General features: G+C 42.3%; 3 protein-coding genes across 3 annotated transcripts in view; 1 reads left to right on the top strand and 2 right to left on the bottom strand.

The window, feature by feature from the left end:
- Positions 1–4598, bottom strand: part of LOC101109961 (serine protease 58-like) — a 31146-nt gene extending 26548 nt beyond the window's left edge. Inside the window, exon 1 of the mRNA XM_042249314.2 lies at positions 4538–4598. Coding sequence (XP_042105248.1) covers positions 4538–4598 — 61 coding nt within the window. The remainder of the gene's footprint in view (positions 1–4537) is intronic.
- Positions 4599–4867: 269 nt separating this feature from the next.
- Positions 4868–10517, top strand: PRSS37 (serine protease 37). The gene is made up of 5 exons (XM_027969121.2): positions 4868–4974; positions 7132–7273; positions 8488–8741; positions 9583–9719; positions 10275–10517. The coding sequence occupies exons 1-5, from the start codon at positions 4941–4943 to the stop codon at positions 10413–10415; spliced, it is 708 nt and encodes a 235-aa protein (XP_027824922.1). The 5' UTR covers positions 4868–4940; the 3' UTR covers positions 10416–10517.
- Positions 10518–19124: 8607 nt separating this feature from the next.
- TAS2R5 (taste 2 receptor member 5) lies at positions 19125–21941 on the bottom strand. Its single transcript, XM_042248937.2, is given in 3 exon segments — positions 19125–19471; positions 21181–21373; positions 21376–21941. Coding segments are annotated over 3 exon segments (933 nt in total). The 5' UTR covers positions 21791–21941; the 3' UTR covers positions 19125–19146.
- Between the last annotated feature and the right edge of the window lie 459 nt (positions 21942–22400).

Below are 22400 nucleotides of genomic sequence, written 5' to 3'. Positions count from 1 at the left end.
CATTTAGAGGCCACTTCTCCCAGTCTTGATCCTTAGTATAAAAAAGGAGTCAACTGGCATGGAAATCCTCGCAGTCTAATTGGTATCTGCCCTATGGGAAGATGAGTTTCAGGGGTCTGAGCATTATCCCTTATCTAAGGAGGTGAGAAGCGAGTGAACTTTCTGTGGTATTAAAATGCATCCCAAGCTCTTTCCCTAGCTTCGCAGTTCTTTTCACCAGTTTCTTCCCCACAGTGTTTAACTAGCGCCCCTCCCTCTACATGTCCCATTGGCCCTCCGCTTTCTGGGCTACTCTGATGAAGCAGAGCTATGTCTCCACCCTTCTCTGTGACATGGACTCCCTTCTCCTTTATTCATGTCACACTCAGCCCACCCCTCCTCAGAACCGCTTCACTTGTACAGGCTGTATTCACAAATACCATTTGAAGAAAAGTTCTCAACCAACACCAGTACTAGAGGCCCCTGTCAGATCTCCAAATCTGTTCCTACCACACTACCCTCTGGGACAGCGTACTCTTGTTCACTCACTTTCTCCTTTCTCTGTGCCTGCCTTGTTTAAATGGATTTTTTGGCAGCAAATACAACAAGTGTGAGTGAAAGTCGCTCAGCTGCGTCCGACTCTTTGTGACCCCATGGACTATACAGTCCATGGAACTCTCCAGGCCAGAATGCTGGAGTGGGTAGCCTTTCCCTTCTCCAGGGGATCTTCCCAACCCAGGGATCAAAACCAGGTCTCCCACATTGCAGGCAGATTCTTTACCAGCTGAACCACAAGGGAAGCCCAAATACAACAAGGATATTGCTTAAATAGAAAATCTGTTAGATAACAGAATGAAACAGTAATAGATTTAGAGTCCCTTTAAACCTTAGATATTCTGTGGAATGACGCCACGGACAGGTATATCTCCATGTATATATATGTATGGAACCTATAATACCTCTAATAAAGAACTTAACGATAAGAAATTTACAAAGATGAGGAAATGTTGAATACCATACATATACATATATACTCATAGGATTCTAAAGTTATCTTTCACAAAGAGAAACTTTGAGAACAATGTCCGTATCAGATATCAATATCTCAAAAGAAAAAGGGGGGGGAAATGAAACTGGCAAACTAAAGGAAACATTCAAGGACTAACGTATCATTAAAAAAGTTATTTATTGAAACAAGAAAATTCACACTTGAAAGTAGTTTTGCAGGCCTGCAAATAAGTATGTCGGGTGAGCAGGCAGGAGGGGGTGGCAAAGAGGGGATGAGACATGACGAAGTGAGGTGATGTCAAGGGATCTTCCTAAACCATGCTAGGGGTCATTCTACAGTCAGTAGGGAACTGCTCAAGAGTTTTAAGAAAGAGACTAATACTCTCTCACCTACATTTTAGGAAAGACGTCTGAGTAAAACAAGGTTAAGTGGAGCAATAGTAGGCAGGCACATGCATTAGTTCAAGTAAGTCAAGATTATGGCATGGAGTAGGGTGGCAGCAGTGAGAATGGAAAGCCATGGATGGATTGGAGAGATCTGGGGAAGCAGGATGGACTGTGGGATTGAGTGGTCAGAAAAAGAGAAAAAATTTTAACTGAAAGGTAGAGCTGTCTCCTAAAAGGAGGAAAAGAGGCAGAAGAGTGAATTTGAAAGGTTAGAGGAATAAGGAGTTTAGCTTGACAGGCTACATTTCAGGAGCCGAGAGGAGATGCAAACAGTGGTTTCCAGGAAGCAGTCGTGTATGCAGGACCAGAGCTCTGGCCTACAGATACCAATGTGAAGCTCATCAACAGGCAGCAGACCCCGGTGCCAGCTTCTCCAGAAAATCTGCTTTTCTGCTCTCAGTCCTCACATCCCCAGACAAACTCCCTTCCTGGCCCAGAATTCATCCAAAAGAACTAGGAAAAAACAACCTGACAGTAAAGTCTCTCTCCTTCTCAAATTTTTAACCTCTATTTAACTAATCCCACCCCCACCATTACCGCACAAGTGCACTCATCTCACACGCTAGTAAAGTAATGCTCGAAATTCTCCAAGCCAGGCTTCAGCAAAACGTGAACCGTACACTTCCAGATGTTCAAGCTGGTTTCAGAAAAGGCAGAGGAACCAGAGATCAAATTGCCAACATCCGCTGGATCATCAAAAAAGCAAGAGAGTTCCAGAAAAACACCTATTTCTGCTTCATTGACCATGCCAAAGCCTTTGACTGTGTGGATCACAATAAACTGTGGAAAATTCTGAAAGAAATGGGAATACCAGACCACCTGACCTGCCTCTTAAGAAACCTATATGCAGGTCAGGAAGCAACAGTTAGAACTGGACATGGAACAACAGACTGCTTCCAAATAGGAAAAGGAGTCCGTCAAGGCTGTATATTGTCACCCTGCTTATTTAACTTATATGCAGAGTACATCATGAGAAACATTGGGCTGGAAGAAGCACAAGCTGGAATCAAGACTGCCAGGAGAAATATCAATAACCTCAGATATGCAGAATGACCCTTACTTATGGCAGAAAGTGAACAAGAACTAAACAGCCTCTTGATGAAAGTGAAAGAGGAGAGTGAAAAAGTTGGCGTAAACCTCAATATTCAGAAAACGAAGATCATGGCATCTGGTCCCATCGTTTCATGGGAAATAGATGGGGAAACAATGGAAACAGCATCAGACTTTATTTTTGTGGGCTCCAAAATCACTGCAGATGGTGATTGCAGCCATGAAATTAAAAGATGCTTACTCCTTGGAAGGAAAGTTACGACCAACCTAGGCAGCATATTGAAAAGTAGAGATATTAATTTGCCAACAAAGGCCCATCTAGTCAAGGCTATGGTTTTTCCAGCAGTCATGTATGGATGTGAGAGTTGGACTATAAAGAAGGCTGAGCACCAAAGAATTGATGCTTTTGAACTATGGTATTGGAGAAGACTCTTGAGAGTCCTTTGGACTGCAAGGAGATCCAACCAGTTCATCCTAAAAGAGATCAGTCCTGGGTGTTCTTTGGAAGGACCTGATGCTGAAGCTGAAACTCCAGTACTTTGGCCACCTCGTGCGAAGAGTTGACTCATTGGAAAAGACCCTGATGCTGGGAGGGATTGGGGGCAGGAGAAGAAGGGAACGACAGAGGATGAGATGGGTGGATAGCATCACCAACTCGATGGACATGAGTTTGGGTAAACTTAGGGAGCTGGTGATGGACAGGGAGGCCTGGCGTGCTGCGATTCATGGGGTCGCAAAGAGTCGGACCCAACTGAGCGGCTGAACTGAACTGAATCCCCACCGCAGAAAACCTTCCACAACTCCATCCTGTCCAGGAATCTCAAGTGTATTTCATAAATGAGCCCTAATCCCAGTGTGGCTCTGTGTTCATTGTGAGGTTTAGGAAAGTATGTGCCATGGTAACTTTTAAAAACTTATTTGTTTTTGGTGGCACAGGGTCTTCATTGCAACGCACAGACTACCTCCAGGTGTGGCAAGCAGGGGATACTCTTCCTTGTGTCCGGGCTTCTCACTGAAGTGGCTTCTCTTGCTGCGGAGCACAGGCTCCAGGCACACAGGCTTCTGTAGTTGTGGCTTGCAGGCTCTAGAGCTCAGGCACAGTAGTTGTGGTGCAGGGGCTCAGCTGCACCAAGAGATCTGCACCATGTGAGATCTTCCCAGAGCAGGGATTGACTCCATCTCCCCTGCACTGGCAGGCAGATTCTTAACCACGGGACCACGAGAGAAGCCCCCATGTTAACTTTTCTTTCCACACTTCAGGAAATTTGTCTGAGTGACTGTGTAATTTTCCAGGATTCATGAATGCTGGCTGATGAGGTGAAGCTTGGAGGATGTGGCTAAAAAGCGGTGGGTATCCAATAATAAAATATAGATACTGTACTTCTAGTCTTTCCAGCCACGTGTGATTTTGAGAAAATCATTTAAATTCCTTGTTTCAGTCCTGTCACTACAGATCAGGAGAACAGAAAGAATCATACCATCCCTGACTCATCTTTCCAGGGTGGCTGTGACACTGGAATGAGCCTATGAGTTTATGAAATTTTCAGGGGTAAGAATGATACAAAGCTTACTTAATTTTGTATCTCAGGTTTTCATATAAAACCTGACATAAAATCACCACTAACAATGTCTGTAAAGAACTGTGGTCAGTGGCTGGGATGCAGTAAATGCTCACAGAATGTTGGCTATTAGCATCCAGACTCTGTGTTCCCAATTATTCAAGGATGACATGGCAGTCTATTATTGGCTGACCAATCTCTTCATTAGGTAAAAAGCACTTAGAGGTCCTGCCAACCATTCAGTAGAACCTAGATCTAATGTAATCTAGAATGTAAATCATTCCCTGACTGTCAAAATGACTGCTCAATGAATGCTTTACGTTTCCCCATTTCCTTAGCTCAGACCTGCTGATGACAACAACCAGGCCAAGCTATGATGGTGGAGTGATGAAATAGTGACCCCAGGGAAAGATGAAGCTAATGTAATAAAGAGGGGAGGGGCTAAAGAAAAGTATAAGTAACTGTTAGGGGGCTCAGAGCAAACCTGGCCACACCGTCTTCCTGAACTAAGGTGTAGAATCCTGTCCCCCACAGCTCTGGCCTGAAAAACTCCATGGGGACATAAGTCCTAAGCCTGGAGTTCCCTTTCCCACAGACAGCTGAACTGCTTTTAGGCAGATGGGCTTTTAGGGACAGCAAATTGAGGGACCTGGGTCCTGAAGTCCAGACACAAAGCTTCCTTGTCTTTCCATGAGAGGCATAGTCCCCCACCTTCCCTGGAACAGAAGGGCCTCCATCTGCCTGTTGGAGCCCTCTTCCCCTGTTCTGCTCATGCCCAGAGCTGCCTTTCAACCCTCTTGCCTAACCGTACCACTGGTTCTACTAGGTGTTCCAGAGAAACTACTGAACGGAGAGCTCCATACTCTGCTGATCTTCTGCACCTCACAAGCGGAGACTATGAAATTTACCTTCTGTTTGAGTGTCCTTGCTGGTATGTATCCAGGACTTTCTACTCTGTCATATAAGGCACAGGTTAATATAGAACGGAGGAGAGCAGATGCAGGATGTGGGGATGATGCAAAAAAAGAGTCAAGAGAAACTGTCAGGAGCAGCACTGGGGATCCCCTCTCAGACTGGCCAAAGGCTCTCTGGACAGGCTGAGGAGCCCAGTGCTAAACTTGGGGGCAGTTTATGGTGTATGCCTGCCTTGGAGAGTCCCACATTCAACACTCAACAGTGAGTGTTCCACCACGGCTATTCCAAATTACAGGCTTCATCACACAGGGGCAAGTCTCAGTGCAGTCACAAGGACAGAGAACTCATTTTGATGACTGATATGCCTCCCTGTTGCAAAAGCTTAGAGACTCAGAATGCGGGTAATGGAGAAGATGGGAACAAAAGACCAAATGCGAGGACCCTCCATCCTGTACTCTCTATCGTGAAGCTCTTCTGAATTCGCCAGACCAGCCTTTCCCACCACACCCTGACTGCCTAGGTTGTTGCATCACAAATTAGCTGTTCGTGAGCTTGGACAAGTTAATTAATCTATGTGGGCTTCAGTTTCTACAGTCAAAATGGGGATATTACTACCTACATTATAGTCATTGTGAAGATTTAGAACAAGAGTGCAGTGGCTCTTGTCCTTATTTATACCCCACCCTTTTTCCCTTGGGGTTTCTAACAGTGTGACTTCACAGAAAAGGGTGTGGTGAGGTACAGGCCTGGGCTTGGAAAGGATTAACATAAGAACCAAGGGCAGCTGAAACAAAAACAATATTTCTGATATTAGAATCAGCCTTCCTCCTCTTTCTTCTCTTTTTCTTAAAATAATTCATTTATAAAAGCACTGCACAGTCACACTAGAAAACTGAGAAATATTAAAAAGTATAAAAAATAAACATCATTCATAGTCCCCTCAGTCAACGCATGCTAATGCACTGTTTGAATTTATTCCCAGGCTTTATTTTATTTATTTTAATGGTTTATTTTTGATTCTTTACTTGTTCTTAGATAATTGGATTACTAGATTAAATGTACATTTTTATTATTTTTTAACTGAAAGGTTATTAGTATTCCTTTGTTGTTTAATCTTCTTTATAAATGAAGTTTTAATATATATGCTGTTCCATTTGTTCACATCCCTTTGTATTTCAATATCCAACATTACTGTATCGGACATTCATATTTAAAACATTTACCTATTGTAAAGAAAGTGAAGTCACTCAGTCATGTCCAACTCTTTGCAATCCTGTAGCCTACCAGGCTCCTCCATCCATGGGATTCTCCAGGCAAGAATACTGGAGTGGGTTGCCATTTCCTTCTCCAGGGAATCTTCCCAAGCCAGGGATTGAACCCAGTCTCCCACATTGCAGGCAAATTCTTTACCAGCTGAGCCACAAGGGTAGCTCAAGAATTACCTATTATAAATAGTGTTAAAATGAGCACATTTACTAATAATCTTGATCTACATCTGATTATTTCTTTAGAATCAAGAATTCTTGGGGTTGTAATTATTAGGTCAAAGGGGACAAACCATTTATAATTCTTGGTGGTCATTTTTAAATTGCTTTTGAAGAAGACAGAATCAATTCCCATTCCTATAAGTAGTAAATGAGAGTCTTTCTCATCGTACTTTCTTAGGTTGAACATTGTTCAGTTCAGTTTAGTTCAGTTGCTCAGTCACATCCGACTCTTTGAGACCCCATGAGTCGCAGCACGCCAGGCCTCCCTGTCCATCACCAACTCCCGGAGTTCACTCAGACTCACATCCATTGAGTTGGTGATGCCATCCAGCCATCTCATCCTCGGTCGTCCCCTTCTTCTCCTGCCCCCAACCCCCCACCAGCATCAGAGTCTTTTCCAATGAGTCAACTCTTCACATGAGGTGGCCAAAGTACTGGAGTTTCAGCTTTAGCATCATTCCTTCCAAAGAAATCCCAGAGCTGATCTCCTTCAGACAAAAATCATTATCAAAACTATTAGATACAATGGTATGTCATTTTCATGTACATTTTGATTTTTTAATGTCAAGTACCTTCACATTTCCTGCCCAACTGATTACTACTTTAAAATCGTCCGTATTTCCATTCAGCTAGGAAGCTGTTGACTGTCTTGTTTGTTCTAAGAACTTCTCATATCTATTCCTCAGGGACATTTTTCTCCGCTCACTCATCTGTGCAGAAAGATGACCCTGCCCCCTATTTGGCCTACCTCAAGTCTCACTTCAACCCCTGTGTGGGCGTCCTCATCAAAAGCAACTGGGTGCTGGCCCCTGCTCACTGCTACCTACCGTGAGTGTTGAGCATCCTCACCCACTCTACTCACTTTGCATTGGTGATTCTCAAACAGGGGCAACGTTCCCCCCAGGGTACATTCGGCAAAGGAAGACATTCTTGGTTGTCACAATAGAGTGAGGGCTGCGGGGCGGGCTGTGCTAACGGCATCTCCCTGGTGAACAGATGCCAGGGCAAGGATGCTGCTTACCATCCTACGCTGCACATGGCAGCGCCTCCACAACAGTCATCCAGCCCTGCATGTCAACAGGGCCGCTGGGGAGCCTCCTCAGTCTCCCATCAGTCTTCCCAAGGTTTTTTCACTGGCAATATGAGTTTTGTCAGTTAAGGAACCAGCAGGCAACTGATGGTGCACTCAGATTTTATTAAATTGAGAATTTATAAAAAGAACTAATGACAAAGGTATGGTCTAGTTACAGGGAAAACATAGACAGCAGTTCAGCTCCTCTGGGGTTCAGTACTAGAAAGATGCACTTACTACTCCCAGACCTAAAGGGGCAGGGGGAGAATGATTTTAAGCGGGGAGAGGAAAAGAGTCCATGAGAGAGAGACAGCACTGTGCAGAGATGGCCTGATAGAGGTCCTAACCTTCTGTCAGGAGACGGTCGACAGCCACAACCTTGTGGCAACCCAACGGGGCAGGGCAGGTGGGAGGATAAACACCCCAACCTCTCCCTTCTCCTTCCAATTCCTTTTTGGTGCTTCTTATCAGCCAAATACCAATCAAATGCCAGAGGACAAGAAAGCTCATTGACTTAATCCACCTATTTCACCTTCCAAAGTACAGAGATGGAGGAAATAGAGTTGTGAGGAGATCTGATAAAGCAAACAGGAGCTGTCCAACACTCAAGTCACCTCATTCTCTTCCCGACACCAGATTGGAAATGCCCAGACAGGCTGGAGCTGGAAAGGAGGGGAAATAATATTTCTAGACCATGCATTCTTTTCTCTCCCACTACATGAAAACAGAGAAGTTAAAGACTCCACCACTTAACTGTGTGACCATGGATGAATCCTCCCATGTGCCTCTATTCCTCCACGTGTAACACGGAGATTCTGTTTCAAATCACTGCTTTGTTGTGAGTAGTAAATTAGCGAATCCAGGACTCAGACAAAGCTCTTGGCAAAGCACCTGGCCCACTGTCACATCAGCTTTGATGATGATACCAACAGTGATGATGATGGTGACTTCCAACCCCTTATCCCTCCAGAAATCTGAAGGTGATGCTGGGAAATTTCAGGATCAGAATCAGAGATGGGACAGAGCAGACAATTAGCCCTATCCAGATTATCCGCTACTGGAACCACAGTCATAGTGCGCCCCAAGATGACCTCATGCTCATTAGGCTGGCTAAGCCCGCCATCCTCAACGAAAAAGTCCAGCCCATTGCCCTCGCCACCAGCACCGTCAAGCCAGGCACCATCTGCATGCTTTCCGGTTTGGACTGGAGCCAAAACAACAATGGTGAGTGCACCTGCCCCCGAACATCAGGTTGTCAGTTATATCTGATGAGATAGTTGGGGGAGGAGCCCCATGTCTGTGTAACTGAGAGCGGAGGAGGGTGGAGAGGAGACAAAGGGGAGGTACTATATGAGGGGTCTGGCAAAAACAGACCCTCCCAGAAGCCCAGAGTCCTCCTTTCCCAGGGTGTCTAAAGCCCTACTGCTTCTTCAGAGCTTTGGCAGATGGAGCCACCAGGCCACCTGACTCAGCACAGAAGCCACGCCTCCTGATGGTCAGAGTTCACATTAAAAAGGCTTCTCTTTCCCATACTGGCTCACTTCTCTTGTGGAGGACACCTGAGAACTTGAGTCAGGTCACCTCTTATTCCTCCAAGAACAGACACAGAGTAGGAAGAAAACGCTGCTTTTTAAAGAGGCATAAAGGCCATTTCAAAATCCTCAAGATTAACTCTCATAACCATGCACAAAATCACGTCTTCTTTCTTCCTCATTATTTTGTTCAGTTCAGTTCAGTCACTCAGTCGTGTCTGACTCTTTGCAACCCCATGGACTGCTACACGCCAGGCCTCCCTGTCCATCACCATCTCCCGGAGTCCACCCAAACCCATGTCCATTGAGTCAGTGATGCCATCCAACCATCTCATCCTCTGTGGTCCCCTTCTCCTCCTGCCCTCAATTTTTCCCAGCATCAGGGTCTTTTCAAATGAGTCAGCTCTTCACATCAGGTGGCTCAAGTATTATTCAGACAGACACAAAACATCAGTTGAAACAGAGACTGGGGATTGCAGAGCTAAATGGCATTTGTGAACAAGAAGGTTTCTTTTATCTCTGTCTTCCCTCAGGCAGACACCCTGATTTAAGGCAGAACCTGGAGGCCCCTGTGATGTCCAACACAGCCTGCCAGGAAACCGAACAAGGAAAAAGCCACAGAAACTCCATATGTGTTAAATTTCTAAAAGTGTTCAGTCGAATTTTTGGGGTAATCTTTTCTCTCTATCCAATTTTCATTCATTTGGATATGTCTAGTTAACTATTTAACCACAGTATTTAAAAAATAGAAAGCCCACAACTTCATAAATTTTTGAGAATTTGGTAAGGCTGCATAAAAGCCTCCCATTATCTTCAGTAAAGGACCCTCATTAGAGATGTCTGTATTCATTAAGGGGCATCACGCAACACCTAGAGTTAATAATTGGTTTTTATTCTCATAGCTGCAACTGAAAATGGGTAGCGCTTAAAAAAAAATAATTCAAATACTTCACAAATTGAAACAGGCTTCATCAGCTCAAATAAGTGGAGTTTGACTCCTTTTACATGTGAGTTCTAGAAAGGCTTTTCTCTGACTTTCTCAATGTCAGGCAAGGCTAGTGGCAACAAAGTTACATGAATGAATCAAGCTTCCAGTCTGCGGACTCTTATCTTGATGCAGCACGCTACCTCTAGCCAGGGTGCATCCACATGGGGACTAGAGAGTGCCTATAAGGAGATTTGACCGCATCTGTCTGCCTCCCTCTCTCTGTGTGATCCCTTGTAGGAGGTGGCCGTTGCTACTGTCATCTGCAAAAACAAGTTGCAGGGGATCGAGGTCGGACACTTCATGGGAGGGGATGTGGGCATCTACACCAACGTTCAGAAATATGTCAGCTGGATTGAGAGCACCACTAAAGACAAATGAGACCATGTTTCTCCCTAAGTGTCCCAGTGGCCCTGCCATGGACGATACCAACCACAACTTACCCCAAATTCAAAATAAAACATCCAAATAGAAATATTTGGATTTACCACACCAGTGTCTTATGTTCTTTCATTTGTATCTCTGTGCATATCCCATAATGAGCTGAAGAACCAAGAATGAAACATGAAATAAGCACTTTCCACACTGTCCTGGGTTATACCTATTATCTCATTTAAAGCTTATAACAAATCCGCGAGGTTGTCTTTTCTTCCCACTTTACAAATGGGAAAAATGAGACAAAGAGAAGTTACTTAACATTATCTATAGGTGGTAGTTTAGCAGAGCCTGAAATGGAACCCCAAAATGCCGGATTCTTAGCCCTGTGCTCTTACCCTTGAAATTATAGGCAAGTCCATAGCATTACAACAGATATTGGATTCTGTTCCCTGGTACCTCTCTCCTTTGCTTTTTGCTTCTCTTCTTTTCACAGCTATTTGTAAGGTCTCAAGAGGCAGGTCAGGTGGTCTGGTATTCCCATCGCTTTCAGAATTTTCCATACTTTATTGTGATCCACACAGTGAAAGGCTTTAGTATGGTCAATAAAGCAGAAATAGATGTTTTTCTGGAACTTTCTTGCTTTTTCCATGATCTAGCGGATGTGGGCAATTTGATCTCTGGTTCCTCTGCCTTTTCTAAAACCAGCTTGAGTGCTTGCTTCGGCAGCACATATACTAAAACCAGCTTGAACATCAGGAAGTTCAAGGTTCACGTATTGCTGAAACCTGGCTTGGAGAATTTTGAGCATTACTTTACTAGCGTGTGAGGTGAGTACAATTGTGTGGTAGTTTGAGCTTTCTTTGGCATTGCCTTTCTTTGGGATTGGAATGAAAACTAACCTTTTCCAGTCCTGTGGCCACTGATGAGTTTTCCACATTTGCTGGCATATTGAGCGCAGCACTTTCACAGCATCATCTTTCAGGATTTGAAATAACTCCACTGGAATTCCATCACTTCCACTAGCTTTGTTCGTAGTGATGCTTCCTAAGGCCCACTTGACTTTACATTCCAGAATGTCTCGTGCTGAGCGATCACACCATCGTGATTATCTGGGTTGTGAAGATCTTCTTTGTACAGTTCTCCTGTGTATTCTTGCCACCTCTTCTTAGTATCTTCTGCTTCTGTTAGGTCCATACCATTTCTGTCCTTTATCAAGCCCATCTTTGCATGAAATGTTCCCTTGGTATCTCTAATTTTCTTGAAGAGATCTCTAGTCTTTCCCATTCTATTGTTTTCCTCTATTTCTTTGCTCTGATCACTGAGGAAAGGCTTTCTTATCTCTCCTTGCTGTTCTTTGGAACTCTGCATTCAAATGGGTATATTTTTCCTTTTCTCCTTTGCTTTTGGCTTCCTTTCTTTTCACAGCTATTTGTAAGGCCTCCTCAGACAGCCATTTTGCTTTTTTGCATTTCTTTTCCTTGGGGATAGTCTTGCTCCCTGTCTCCTGTACAATGTCATGAACCTCCGTCCATAGTTCGTCAGGCACTCTGTCTATCAGATCTTACTTCTTCTCTCCGCCTCCACTGCTACCACTCTGGTAAACCTGGAGTATTGCAGTATCTCCCACTTTTGCCTTACTAAGTTCAACCTACACTCAATACAACTTCTTTTAAAACATAAGTCAAGTTCTGTCACTTGTCTCTGCTAAAAACTCTCCAATGGTTCCCTCACGCAGAATAAACAAAAATGTGTACAACGGACTATATAGGCCCTAAAACCATGCCCCCCCACCCCTTTGACCTCATCACCCACACCTCTACTCCAGCCACACTGGCCTCCTTGCTCTCCCTTGAACACATTTGACACTATTTTACTCAAAACTTTCACACTTTTCCCAGATTCCTGAATGGCTACTTCCCTCACTCCCTAAAATCTTTGTTTGAATACTTGCTGGACTTCCCTGGTGGCACAGTGGATAAGAATCTGCCTGCCAACATAGGGGACATGGGTTTGCTCTGTGGTCTGGGAAGATTAACATCCCTCAGAGCAACTAAGCCCATACACCACAACTACTGAGCCTGCGTTATACAGCCCGAAGCTCCAACTATTGAGCCTGCGTGCTACATCCACTGAAGCCTGTGCGCCCCAGAAGCTGTGCTCTGCAACAAGAGAAGCCACCACAATGAGAAGCCTGCACACGGTAATAAAGCAGCCCCTACTCATCGCATCTAGAAAAAGCCCCCACACAGCAACTAAGATTCAGAGCAGTCAAAAGTAAATAAATAAATATATTTTTTAAAAGCATACAGGGATTTCCCTGCTGGTTCAGTGGCTAAGACTCCATGCTCCCAATATAGGGGCCCTGAGTTCAATCCCTGTTCAGGGAACTAGGACCACATGCTACAACTAAGACCCAATGCAGTCAAATAAGTAAATTAAATAACAATTTTTTAAGTAATAATAAATATCTTATTAGTAAAGTCTTGTCTGACTACCCTATCTAAAATTAGGACCTCACTTCTGGCGCGTGTTCATCCTCCATAAGAATTTGGCAATGCATAGGATAAACCTTAGAACTACGCATTCGCATATTCTCTGACATCTACCTTTAGAGTTTTACAAGGATGTTCACTGTGACACCATAGAGAGCAAAACACTGGTAGGGTGGGTGGCCACAGAGTGTGGCTCATTTTTTAAAAGGCAGTCAATCAGACACAATAATACGTGTGGTCATTCAATAATACCTACTGTTCTAAACACTGAAGACACAGGAGAAAATCAAAGATTTCTGTCCTCATGGAGTATACATTCTAGTTTAGAGACACAGGTAAATTTTAAAATGTATTATGTCAGGTAAGTACTATGAAAAAAAACTAGAGTAAAACTGGGAATACTGAGGTAACATTTTAAAGAAAACATACATTGAGAATTACTCAACAAGGATCCCCAAAACTGGAGTAGGTTCTATGAAATCTTCTTGGAGATGCAGAAAATAGAGTTGAAAGGTGCTTGGGAAAGGCGGTGTCTGCCCTCCTAGAGAAATCATGATTAACATAGAGTCAAAATGTGACGATCAGGAGTGAGGAAGTGAGGATGAAGAATATGTTTTTGACAAGTTGTGATAGTAAAGTGTGATGGAATGTGGCTCCTGAGTCTTGAACGTACCCAGAAGGCATTGATGCTGACAAATGGGCAGAAGAAGGGAAGAGGATAAGAGATCCATCTAGGGAACATCCAGGACAGGAATCTCAGGAGTAAGGGTTGAATTGGCTACCATTCCTCTGGAGATACTGGGAAAGCCCAAAACCAATTTACAAAGCTAGGGGCCTGGGAGTGAAAGATGCTGCCATCAGGTAGTCCCCCAACTCTTCTACTAGCTCCTCAGAGATATCCAGTGCCAAGCTACAAAACCTTATTAAAAGAAAGCCTAAACTGTTGATACCTGATTTTCAGTTATCTTTTACCTTAAATTCAGGATAAGTTCATCTTAATGATACTATGCTAAGAAAACTACAATGAGATTAATACTCTGCTCTTCTTAACCTCTTTTGCACACTTAAAAGACATCATGCCTGAGTCCTATTTCAGAGACTCTGACAGAATTGCTCTTGGGCAAGACTTGGGTATTTGTGATACCTTTTAATCTGCCAAAGTGATTCTCATATGCTTCAAAGACTGAGAACTTGAAACTAACTTTTACCATGAAGCATGTACTGTCTAAAGCTTTCCCAGAATTTTATAGAACACTAGAGGCTACAAAAAATGGTTTTTCTAAAAACTCATGTTTACTGATTGCTTCATACTGCTAATATAGAAACATATTAACTGTTAGATATTGACCTTATATATAGTTACCTTTCTAAATTATTTCCTAAAATTTTTTAATTGTTTGGATTTTCTATGTAGACAACCATATCTGCTTAAAATAATGACAGTTTTATTTCTTCTTTTCTAATATTTAAAGTTTTTTATTTCTTTAATGTGTTGTTAAGCATATAAATCAGTGGGTTTTGTTCATATAGTCACAGACTTAAGCAAAAAATATTGCACTACCTAATTCTAGAACATTTTCATGACCCTGACAGAAACCATATATATCCATAAAAAGTTACTACCCAATACCTACAGTCCCAGCACCTGGAAACTACTAATTTACTTTCTGTTCTACAGATCTGCCTATTCTGAACCTTTGATATAAAGGGAACCATAAAACATGAAGCCTTTCTGACAGGCCTCTTTCAGCTAGCATGTTTCCAGGTCCATCTGTGCTGTGCCATGTACCAGTACTTCTTTCCTTCTTATGGCTGAATAGTATTCTATTATATGATTATGTGTGCTCACACACACACACACACACACACACACACACACATCACACTTTGTTTATCCATTCATCAGACAACAGACGTTTGGGTGTTTCCACTTCTTGACTAGCATGAACAGTGTTGCTGTGAACATTCATTGGTAAGTTTTTGTGTGGACATACATTCTCATTTCTCTTGGCTATATACCTATGAGAGGAACTGCTGGCTTATATAGTAACTGTATTTAATGCAGAATGTTGAAGTTTTGAAGCTATTCCACTAGCTTGCACTGAAGGAAAGAACCTCAGCAAAGTTTTCAGCTTTGTTCTTAAAATGCTCATACATTGCTAATGCTTTCTCTTTTAATTGAAAGTAAGGTGTCTCCAACAGTTCATTTTGTCTTCAATCTATATGCTTAATTTATTTGGTCTGTTTCTCCTATTTCCATCTTTTACTGTTTCCTGATACCTTCTCAGAGCGTTCTTTGAGCTGACCTTCCAGTTCATTAATTCACCATCAACTGTATCGATTCTGATGCTTAATGTCACTGTTGAATATGTCATCTAATCTAAAAATGCATGTTTCAGAAACCAAAGTGGAATCAGATTTTTCCTCGCCACAGGACCTGTCATCTATGGCACGTATGACCTAGAATCAACCAAGCAGAGGCTCTTAGCCAGGATTTTAGACCTTGGTACTATAATTCAAAGGGACATGTTCACAGAGGCAGTGGCAGTGTCAAAGACACAATGCTAACAGTTGAAACGTGAATGGTGGTGCCAGCATCAGTCCCTCAAGAATGACTTGATTGTGTTCTCAGTTGTTTAAACCCCCTGATTCTCTTTCTGATATTGATTCTCCAGACATCCCTTTGATCCCAAGAGATAGCCAATTCCCTTCCAATAAATTAACTTTATTCTTAAGTCATATCAAGTTGGACACATGAGTTGCGATGTGGGGAGAGTACAGGAGAGTTAAAGAACTAATTTCTTCCTTCTACACAGTTCAGATTCTGTAGATACTGTCATAAGTTATGATTTTAAAAGGCAAAGTAAAAATTATATTATTTAAAGTCATAAAAATTAGTGACCAGAAGAATGACAAGTAAATAAAAATAATCAAATATTGGAGAGGGGAATAAATTTGAGGTTAAGTGAGACAATCCCCAAACTTTGATGAATGGGATTCAAAAGTTACAGTTCAAAGTTAATAAACCAAGTAAGAGAGGCAAAATATTTAGAGTTGTGAAAGTCATCACCAGAAGAATGAAGATGAAAGGTAAAATGTGACTACATCTGGGACTAACTTCAGGGCATGGAATGGGAAAATGCTGCTGTACATTTTCTACCTTCCTGTACTGTTCACATCTCTTCTAGTTCCCCTCTAGGCTGCACCATTAGAGATCTCAGTCCATAAGAGAAAGGAAGGTTAGCTGAACTCCCCCCCACCAACACACACACAAATACACACATGCACACGGACCCAGCTGCAGCTCTGAGAATGCAAACTATAAAAGATTTAATTACACAAGATTTAACTCAAGAGCACAGATTTGCCTCCAGATTTGTTTCCTTGGGTAAAACACAAAGTAGCCTCACATCCATCATGAGCTAAATCAGATACAGAAGAGGAAGGAAATTCAATCCCAAAAGATGAAAATGCAAGTGTTCTGTCCCTGAGAAAAGCAAGTCACAGAAACTTCAGTCTGTCATGATTTTGGATCTTGGCTCCCAAGCATCCCACTAACACCAAACTTGAAAGATTAGCTGCTTATTTCACCTGTTTAAAAATACTCAAAAACTTGAGCATGCCACAGGCTAATTCCAGAATGAAGTCTCACAAGTACAAACAAGAGAAACTTAAGGTTTACTGGAAAAAGCACAAGATTTGGGGTTCAAACATCTGAGACTGTTATATTAGCTGATGATCTTGAGCAAATCATCACTCTAGCCTAAGTTTTGTCATCTACATAATGGGAAAACAATTACCACTTTGAGTTGCTATTCCAATCAAATGAGATAATAGACTACATAGAAGAATACTTGATATAAAGCCCAATACAAATGTTAGGTAATTATCATTATTACAACAATTGGTCACAACAGACAGCTGTATAGGCATGGCATAATGGAAAATCTATACTACTACTAAAAATATACCCAGAGAGAGGTATCTCGCTTCTTGAAAAGGATGATTATTATCATTTCCGGAAGACTAACATGGTGCTGACCTCACACAACTCACAGTGATGTCAGTGGAGCCATGCCTCCCTTGAACAATGCCAGCACCCACATGCGCCTGGCCCACTGCTCAGTTCACAGCTTTGGATAAGGAAAGATACGTGTTAGAACATGTTAGGAAAGTAGACTAGCATGGTTAGTAAGAAATGAAAGCAGTGTAAGGATATCAAGTACTGTTCTTTAGATTACAGAGGGGAAATGTGTTCAAATAAGCCTAAAAAGAAGGCTGAGGAAGTATATACAAAGGACATGAAGCCAACTCCTTAGGAAAGTAGTGTGATATAAAGAAAGCCTGGGATAGGAGTCAGGAAAGTTAGTTCTGGCTCTCTGTGAAACTCTGGAGCAGCCCATTGTCCTCCCTGGGCCTCATTTTCTCTATAATATATAAAAGGAGTTAGAAGGCTACTTCACACAGCAAATCAACCATTTAGAAACTGTTTCTTATAGGCCAGGTAATATTCCAGGCTCCAGGAACCTACGCAGGAGACAAAAACAGGCACAGCTCCTACCGTCATGGATGTGATGTACTGGATGATCTCCATTCAACTCAAAGACCCAACGCGCTAAATCTCTGCCTTTAGGCTGTGGAGAGGCCGGAGTAGACAGTCAGGATGGCTGAATGACCAAGAAAATAAGGTTTGACCTCTGAAGGGAGCGGTGTTCTTTTGGGGAGCGGAAGCAAGTGCCCCTCGCTCCCATCTTGCTTCCCCCAGACCCTGGGCATCAGAACTTAATACCAATTATGGCAGCCAATTGACTTTTATCCTAAAAAGCAGGTCTAGGGCTCAAAGAAACTTCCAGAAATAGAAATATATATATTTTTTGTTTTTCAGTTAGATAACTAGAGAAATGGGAAAATCCATTGATACTTTTATTAAACTTATCGAAAATGACTAACATTAACAGATAGATGAAATTTCATACAAATTAATGAACACTATATTAATTGTTCCTAACCTCTATTTTATATAATAGGAAAAACACAACTTACATATGTAAATTTAAAAGAAATGAATTATTTGTTATATATAAACAGAATATAACACTTCTTTTACCAAACATGAAGCTCCAGCCTTGATTTCTATAATACATGAAAATAATGTACTGTCAAGAGAGAAACACTACTGATTTTTATTCTGTATTTTCTATTTCCCATTTGTTGATTTACTGTTAAAGAAGGAAAGTTTTCACTCAGCCATTAAAAAGAGTGAAATATTCACACTATAAAATAAATAATAAGAACCTACTGTATAGCACAGGGAAATCTACCCAATACTCTGTGAAGGCTATATGGGAAAAGAGTCTGCAAAAAGAGTGGATATGTGAATACATGTAACTGATTCACTTTGCTATACACCTGACACTAACATAACATTGTAAATCAACTATACTCCAATAAAAAATTTTTAAAGAAGAATGAGGTAACATTTGCAGCAACATGGATGGACCTAGAGAGTGTCATACTAAGTGGAATAAGTCAGACAGAGAAAGACAAATATATGATACCACTTATAAAACGTGAAGGTCACTCAGTCATGTCCAACTCTCTGTGACCCCATGAACTATACAGTCCATGGGATTCTCCAGGATACTGGAATGGGTAGCCTTTCCCTTCTCCAGGGGATCTTCCCAACCCAGGTCTCCTGCATTGCAGGAGGATTCTTTACTAGCTGAGCCACCAGGAAGTCCAAGAATACTAGAATGGGTAGCCTATCCCTTCTCCAGTGGATCTTCATGACCCAGGAATTGGACTGGGATCTCCTGCATTGCAGGCGGATTCTTTACCAGCTGAGGTAATAAGCAGAATCTAAAAAGAAAAAATTGATACAAACGAACTTATTTACAAAAGGGACACAGACTCACAGACTTAAGAGAACAAATTTATGGTTACGAGGGGGAAAGAGTTTGAGGGAGGGACAGATTGGGAGTTTGGGACTGACATGTACACACTGGTAAATTTAAAACAGATAACCAGCAAGGACCTAATGTATAGCACAAGGAATTATGCTCAATATTGTGTAATAGCCTGAATGGGAAAAGAATTTGAAAGAGAACAGATACATATATACGTATGACTGAACCACTCTGTGTATACCTGAAACTAACACAACATTGCTAGTCAACTACACTCCAATATAAAATTTAAAAAAAGTTTAAAGAGGGGTCCTCTTTGGGAGAGCTATCAAAAACTTATCTCAAAACAGTCTCCTGACCACTCCTCTCTCTCCAGCTCACAGGCCCTGGGCTCTTCAAGCACATAGTCTTCCACAGGATTCTCTGACATGTCTGCTTCATCCTGGGGTTCCCCATGATCAGAATGACAGAATGAAGAGAAGGGCAGGCAGCCATGAGTGTCTCAGAGATGAAGAGAGTGATGAGATCCGCAGGAAAAGTCTTGGAGCTGATGGAGAAGGGGCTGGCCAGGATGTAGACCATGTAAAGTACAAGGAAACAGCCCAAGGACTTGAGGACAGTGATGAGAGCCTTGGCCTGAGCATCTCTTCTGCCAGCTGTGCCGGGGTCCAGCCCCGGTGGATCCAGGGAGATTCGAAGGTGGGGGGACGGAGTCAGCGTCTTTGGAAAAATACATATTTAATCACAGATATAGAGAGATTAGAAATGGATAGTGTAGTAGGAAGATTAGTGGAGAAAAGGAGGCTGAAAAACTTGGATTACGTGGAATAGCATCCATGCTCCAGATGGGAATTCAGCCAGGAAAACGGGAGCAAGAAAGAAGCGACATGGGGGAATCAGTCTTTCTGGAAACTGATCCGATTTCTTTATTTTGGGGTTTGCTTATATACCTTTTGTTACACATAGGGATGAATACAGAGTCACACGGGGGTCAGCAGTCCTGACCTTTATCAAAATCAGGTGCTTCACATAAATGTATATAAAAAAGGTACATCATCTTCTGGCCATGAGTGAGACCTGCTGACATTTTATGATCCTTTCTTTCTGATAACCAAAAACTTATTTCTTCCAAGGGTGTTTTTTCTTAAACCAGGCACCACCCCCCAAATAAAGTTACATTCCTATAGGGTGAGGGTGTAGTGAGTTACAATCAAGAAAGGAATTTATTTAACCCAAGGTTAACATGATTAATCTTAAAGGTTAATACTTATTTCTCCTATATGCTTAAAGGTTAATACTTATTTCTCCTATATGTTTAAAGGTTAATACTTATTTCTCCTATATGTTTAAAGGTTAATACTTATTTCTCCTATATGTTAGTTATATTCATTATAAGGGTAGGGAACATGGAGATTTAGCAGCAAACATCAGCCCAACAAATGAAAATCCTTTCACCAATGCTCCCCTTAAGATCTATTTAGTCTTAAGATATGATAAAGTTACATTCTTACATAGCAAGGACACAGTGATTTATAACAAAGTACAGTGATCTATTACAAAAGAGAAAATCCATTAACTCAAAAAGTTTAGTATTGCTAACATCAAAAACTACTATATTTCCTTTGCTATATTCCAAATACATTGATTAATATATTCCCAGGTGCCTAAGGATATAAAGGCCTGGCGGCAATCATTGACTCAACAAGAAGAAAAAGTCCTATGCTAATTAAGACTCTCAAAATACTCCAAAACTCTCTGTGCTGTTTATGGTTGAGAGGTAGTAAACAATCATGTGCCTAGTGGCAGCAGTATGGATAATCCTGTCACACAAGCTAGTCTGTCAGCAGAGAGGTTTGACCTGAGACATCCTTGTCCCACCCAGAGCAGGGAATTAGCAGCAATTATTGACACAACAAATGAAAAAACCCTTCACCAATATAATTCCTAACCAACTATACTAATAATTTCCAACTCCCCAAAAGATTTTGCCTTTAGTAAGTCTAAAACATCTCATGCCTCTCAGGTTGGGAGGCTGTAAACAATCACATGTGGCCGGACAAACCTATACAGGTGGGCTAGATAACCTTCAGAGGAGTCCGTAAGCTGAAACAGTCTTGTCACGCCCAAGAATTTTTATTGCCTTGGAGCTGCACGTTTACTCCTTCTCCGAGGGAAACGGTTATGGGGGAGAACCCCCCGTAAAGTCAGAGGTGTAGGTGAGAGCATAAAACAGACTCTGGTTTTGGGGTTAGATGCTCGGGAACAGGGGGTTTCCTGAGGCTTGATCATGCCTTTGCGTATGCCAAGTCTCCTTCCTCATGACCTTTGCCATGGGCGGAATTCCTCATGCTGGCCCCCGGAGCAGCTGTATGGACCTTCATCTTCCTGTGGTGTCTATACAAAGAGACAATCAGCAGCCCAGAGGAAAGAGGAAACATCATGAAAGGCATCATACTTCCTGTATTGAGCTGTAATATACATACATAGTGCCAGTTTGAAATGGGGAATAAGATGCTGCTGTTTCCTTGGGAAGGACTGGAGAAGTCTAAGCTACCCCTAACTATAACAAATGGATCATGAAGTACACCAGAAAGCACCAGAAACTCAGGTAACAGGCCCTCTGCTTCAGCCACAAGGAGACAGGGTGTTCAACGGTCATGATCTTCCTACAATAAAAGACACTGAGAAAATTCACAAACCGCAGGCTGGCCTGGCTTACCAGAACCCTGAAGACACTGAGACAGCGAAGCCAATGGCCGCTCTGGAAAAGCAGGAACAGACTTGAGTCCACCATAATCAACCATTGTAGAAGCAACCGACAGACCGCCAGGCCCAGGACAATGAGGTTATACGAGGACTCCCTGGACGTTCGAAGACATTCTCCAAAACTCCAGACCACAAGAACTCCATTTCCAGTGAGGCCAATGAGAGATTCAGCCACTGCCACCAGCATCATCAGTCCTGGGATAGAAGTCGGCATGGCTGGAGAAGTCTCTCACTGCTGTCGCAGAAGGTGCTCTGCTTTAGTGCAGATAAGTGTAGACCGCTCCTGGCTACACTGCAGATTCCCTGAAGGTGATACCACACTCAAGGTAAATTCTTAGATCACAAAATCTGGATTTGGTCTTACCCTTCTGCAATCTGTTCTCAAGCATGGACTGAACAGCTCTGACCAGGAACAAAGAATTTAGAAGTTACAAATCTCTCTGTATTTGCATTCACGTGAATGAACATGGACAAACCCTGAAACAAGACGTTTGAAAGATCACAGATACCAAGTCTACTTCTCAAGGATATTGGGTTAACATTAGATACTAACACATCATATAATAAGGGCTTCCCAGGTGGCACTATGGTAAAGAACCCTCCTGCCAATGCAGGAGACATAAGAGACGCGGGTCTGATCTCTGGGTTGGGAAGATGCCCTGGAGTAGGAAATGGCAACCCAATCCAGTATTCCTGCCTGGAGAATCCCATGCATAGTGGAGCCTGATGGGCTACAGTCCATGGGGTCACAATGAGTTGGACACAACTGAAGCAACTTAGCATATATGCACATCAACATGAGAGACCAAATCAAAACATTCTTA

Source organism: Ovis aries, chromosome 4, assembly GCF_016772045.2.
Source record: "Ovis aries strain OAR_USU_Benz2616 breed Rambouillet chromosome 4, ARS-UI_Ramb_v3.0, whole genome shotgun sequence".
In the NCBI taxonomy this organism is placed as follows: Eukaryota; Metazoa; Chordata; class Mammalia; order Artiodactyla; family Bovidae; genus Ovis; species Ovis aries.
The sequence above is the reverse complement of the archived record's forward strand: the minus strand, read 5'-3'. Positions and strand labels throughout refer to the sequence as shown.